Source organism: Otolemur garnettii, unplaced genomic scaffold, assembly GCF_000181295.1.
Source record: "Otolemur garnettii isolate 467f Iridium unplaced genomic scaffold, OtoGar3 scaffold00021, whole genome shotgun sequence".
NCBI lineage: Eukaryota > Metazoa > Chordata > Mammalia > Primates > Galagidae > Otolemur > Otolemur garnettii.
In genome coordinates this window covers 17,863,932-17,868,166 of record NW_003852416.1, presented here as the reverse complement: position 1 = coordinate 17,868,166, position 4,235 = coordinate 17,863,932, and the positions used below count along the sequence as shown (strand labels likewise).

Below are 4,235 nucleotides of genomic sequence, written 5' to 3'. Positions count from 1 at the left end.
GGAGGCAGGAGACTCGCTTGAGCCCAGGAGTTGGAGGTTGCTGTGAGCTGTAAAGCCACGGCATTCTACCCAGGGGGACAGCTTGAGGCTTTGTCTCAAAAAAAAAAAAATGTTGAACATACTTCATAACTACAACAAACTCCAAATATGCAGGAAGTATCCATAAATAATTACTGAATGAAAGCCATATATTAAATGACAGTGCTAAAATTATTGCCAAGTTAGTATTTCATCAAGGACTTGTTATTGTAAAGCAGGGGTAAAACAGCTGACCCTAGACCCTAAATGTTCAGGGAAACCCACAGTGGATTTTTTTTCACTTACTCAAGTTTTTAAAAATATATTAGTCACAGTTGAAGTTTAAAATAAAAGTAAAAAAAAATACTGGGCTCACTCTTCAGTTGTACAGTTAACCATGAAGGCTCACGGGACAGCAGATGTGACACATTTAATCACACCAATGACCATTTAAATTCAGCATTCCATTTATAGTTCTAAGAATAGCTCACACTTTTGGAGATAGAAAAAATGTATTTGGGAAACTAAAGAATCCAGAATAATTCATTTATTTAAGGAAAAAAAGAAAAACAAACTCTGGGGTGGCACCTGTGGCTCAGAGGAGTAGGGCACTGGCCCCATATGCTGGAGGTAGCGGGTTCAAACCCAGTCCTGGCGAAAAAATGCAAAAAAAAAAAAAAGAAAGAAAGAAAAAGAAAAAAGAAAAACAAACTCTGTTTTTTTTTTTTTTTTTAAAAACTGTTTTTTTTTAAAGATGTTTTTATTATGAATACATGAATCCTTAGGCAGAAGGCTCAGAACAAGTCTTTTTTTTTTTTTTTTTTCAGTTTTTTGCTAGGGCTGGGTTTGAACCTGCTACCTCTGGTATATGGGGCTGGCGCCCTACTCACTGAGCCACAGGCACCACCCTACAAACTCTGTTTTGATCAGTGACTACAACAGTTGTATACAATAATATTGTACATATACTGTCAATTAGTTGTATATGGTACCATCTGCACCTGGAACATGAGTGGTGGTTAATTTATTGTGGCCTGTAATTATAAATTATACAATCATGAAATCACACAGTCCACTAAATTGATAAACAAACTGGGAAAAGTTAGCCAACTCTCATGCATTTCTCATCTATAAGGACAAATCTCATTCTCTGTTGGTTTGGCACACTTTTTTCATTTCAGTTCTAGATGTTTCCCATGTAAATATTTAAGTTTGTACTCATTTGTTGAGAAAAATTTAGCCTTTAATTGGACAGCTCATGTACAAATGATTAAGAAAAAGAAGCACTTGTAACAATCTGTCTAGCCTGAGGTTAATAAAAAAATTGCAAATGTAGCACGTGTGACTGTGACTGGCAACTTCAGATCAAATAATCCTATTACTTTAACAATGTAATGATGTAAAGCCAATAGAGATCCGCTCCATCAAAATCTACTCATTGGATAACCCAATCAAAGGTACATGCCTTTTTTTCCTCTTGGGCATCTAATTTTTTCTTCTTAAATCAACAGAAGTGGTTCAACATTTTTAAAAGTCAAAAAGTGGCTCCGCGCTGAAGCTCAGCGGTTAGGGCGCTGACCACATGCACTGGGGCTGGTGGGTTAGAACTTGGCCCACTAAACAAACCAACAAAAAATAGACAGGTGTTGTGGGGGGGGGCCCTGTAGTCCCAGCTACTTGGAAGGCTTAGGCAAGAGAATCACTTGAGCCCAAGAGTTTGAGGTTGCTGTGAGCTGTGATGCCAGAGCACTCTACCAAAGGTAACATAGTGAGACTTTGTCAATAAATAAATAAATAAATAAATGTCAAAAAGGAACTAGGGAATGAGGTGAGGCAAACTGTAAGTCTGACCACAGGCTCTCTGCAGTTGGTAAACCAACCAACCTGTTCTAAATGCTTCAAAATCGATTGTTTTAACCTCTAAAATTATTTAATTCTACTATAATCCCCTCCAACCAACTGCACAGAAGTCCACAAGGAACTCTGTCAATGGTTAGATCTGTCACAACCATAATTTACAGTTTGGGAAAGCTTTAATTACGGCTCCCCTAAATTGATGCCCACGCTCCAGTTTTAATATCTCATTCCTTTTAGTTTGGAGACCCCAAGCTGGGGTTAAGACCTTTGGTCTGGGTTGGTTACATGCAAAATGAGGTAGCAAAAGGTTTCGAAGGACCAAGCAGCTAATTTGCCTTCAGCAACATGGATTAGATATTGACCAAAAAATCGGTCATTACCAATAAACTAGGGTATTGCAAAACTCTCAGCAAATGAATAACTCAGGACTGCAGAAGCGCACCCTCCACGCACACACCAAGAAGCCATAAATCTCTAGGCATCCTTTCCAAAAGGCACCTCTTTGTGTCCTGGGACTTACTTCCCTGCTCCCCAGGGACCCAAAGACAACTAGGCTACCATCTCCCTTGCTACCGCCAGGGCGACCTCAAAGACTAGCTCTGGCTCTTCTTGACGTGTCTTGGTCAGATCTCAGGTGGACCCTACTTTCCTGCAGGGCAGGAAGGCCGATTCCCTGGGAAGATCTAAGCCTGCGTGCGAAGGCCTCTCTCTACAGCTCCTCGGATCCGCCCTCATCCCTGTCCCCAGAGTAATGATGGAACCCGGGATAGGTATGAGGCCAGCCACCCTCTCGGCCGGCCCTTTCCCCAAGTCTCGGACTCGTCGGAAGCCCCTCCTTCCACTCCAGGCCCAAGCTCCCCTCCAGGGCCCACCCCCGGGGTTCCCTGTCGCCCCCCAAAACCAGTTCAGAACCCAAACAGCAGGCAGAGCGCCTTCCCATTCACTCTTTGGCTTTAAGCGCAGTGCCCCGCCCTGGGTCTGGGGACGAGAGGGAGTGACCGGCCGGCTCCAAAGGGGCCTGGGCCACCACACTCACCATCCTCCCGCCGAATCCCTCCTCCTCCTCCTCCTCCTCCTCTGCAGCAGCAGCTGCTGCTGCCTCCCCCGTTACCAGGGGCAACTGCAGCGGCACCGCCCCCGACGTCCCTCGCTCCCACAGCGGAGGAGCAAAGCAGCGGTATGGGGCGGGGTCCAGCGGCGCTTTCCCCCAAGTGCGCAAGCGCGCCAAAGTGCCCTCCTAATGCGCAGGCGGGCCGCCGGGCGGCAGGGAGGCTGGAGGCGGCTCCTGCTAGTTCGGACCCGGGGATTGGTGAAAGTTCTCCCACGTGGCTGGCGGGAGCTTCCTGGCCTGTGATTGGTCAGGAAGAAGGGGTGTGCGGGGACGAGGAGGGCAGTCCCCAGGTCCCAGCGTTTCAGTGCAATCTGACCTGGCTTCCAACGCTGGCTACGTCTGGTGGCAGTTGTCTTAGTTGTTCTTCCCAGGACCAGGTAAGGGGCTTTGGGACACGGCCGCTCGCCACATCTATCTGTAATCCCCTCATTTCAGAAGGGAGCTGGGATTTCTATCCTGGCTTCTCAGGCGGTACTGCAGCCTACAGAAGCCACGTGGCACGAAGAATGTTGCGGGGCAGCCGATAGCCATCTCCCCTCTGACCACCATTGTCTTCGGGTACCAGGCCCAGGGGCTGAGGCGCTATAAGCTGCGCGCACTGCGCACGGGGCACACAACTGTGTCCGCATCGGGAAGGAATGAGGGAATACAGAAGGAGGAGGGTACCTGTCGGGGGGCAAGAAGCAGCCTGGCCATGAGCATTTGGGGATCAGCCAGCTTTTGTTAAGGTACGTTGGACTGGACAGTACACCGTCTACAGCCCCGGAGGAGGCAAAAATGGGTCTACGTTTCCAACCTAGGAAGAGCAAGAGGGGTTCTGGGTAGATTGGAAAGTGCTGTGTCCCAGGCCTTTTCCACGGGGAGGAACAGAAGAATTTAGCACATACCTGTCAGGCCCTGTTCTAGACGCTAGTGACAGCAATAGACAAAATCTGCTCTCATGGAAATTCCTTCCTTCCTAGTGAAATGCTTTTCATCATCCAGGATTATATTTCATTATCATAATCCCTACATATTGGTTATACAGTTGAGGACTTGCAAACCACTGTTCACAATGTTGCTTGGTAACATGCTGTTCAAGTGAGAGGAACAGAGAAATTTATATCTATGATGCAAACTAAATTTTTTTTTTTTTTGAGACAGTCTCACTTTATCACCCTCGGTAGAGTGCCTTGGTGTCACAGCTGACAGCAACCTCCAACTCTTGGGCTTAAGCGATTCTCTTGCCTCAGCCTCCCAAGTAGCTGGG

At 46.8% G+C, this 4,235-nt stretch overlaps 2 protein-coding genes across 7 annotated transcripts in view; one reads left to right on the top strand and one right to left on the bottom strand.

The window, feature by feature from the left end:
* The window catches only part of ARL3 (ADP ribosylation factor like GTPase 3), a 57,706-nt gene extending 54,614 nt beyond the window's left edge, over window positions 1-3,092 (bottom strand). Inside the window, exon 1 of the mRNA XM_023511789.1 lies at window positions 2,912-3,092. Coding sequence (XP_023367557.1) covers window positions 2,912-2,914 — 3 coding nt within the window. The 5' untranslated portion in view covers window positions 2,915-3,092. The remainder of the gene's footprint in view (window positions 1-2,911) is intronic.
* Window positions 3,093-3,302: 210 nt separating this feature from the next.
* Window positions 3,303-4,235, top strand: part of SFXN2 (sideroflexin 2) — a 23,968-nt gene continuing 23,035 nt past the window's right edge. For 4 of the 6 annotated variants that reach the window (XR_002772624.1, XR_002772623.1, XM_023511787.1 and 1 more), the window contains exon 1: window positions 3,309-3,363. The gene's annotated coding sequence lies outside the window, so the exon portion shown is untranslated. Of the gene's footprint in view, window positions 3,364-3,678; window positions 3,715-4,235 lie in introns of those variants that run through there. The other 2 variants (XM_012803604.2, XM_023511786.1) reach the window with 2 other exon arrangements.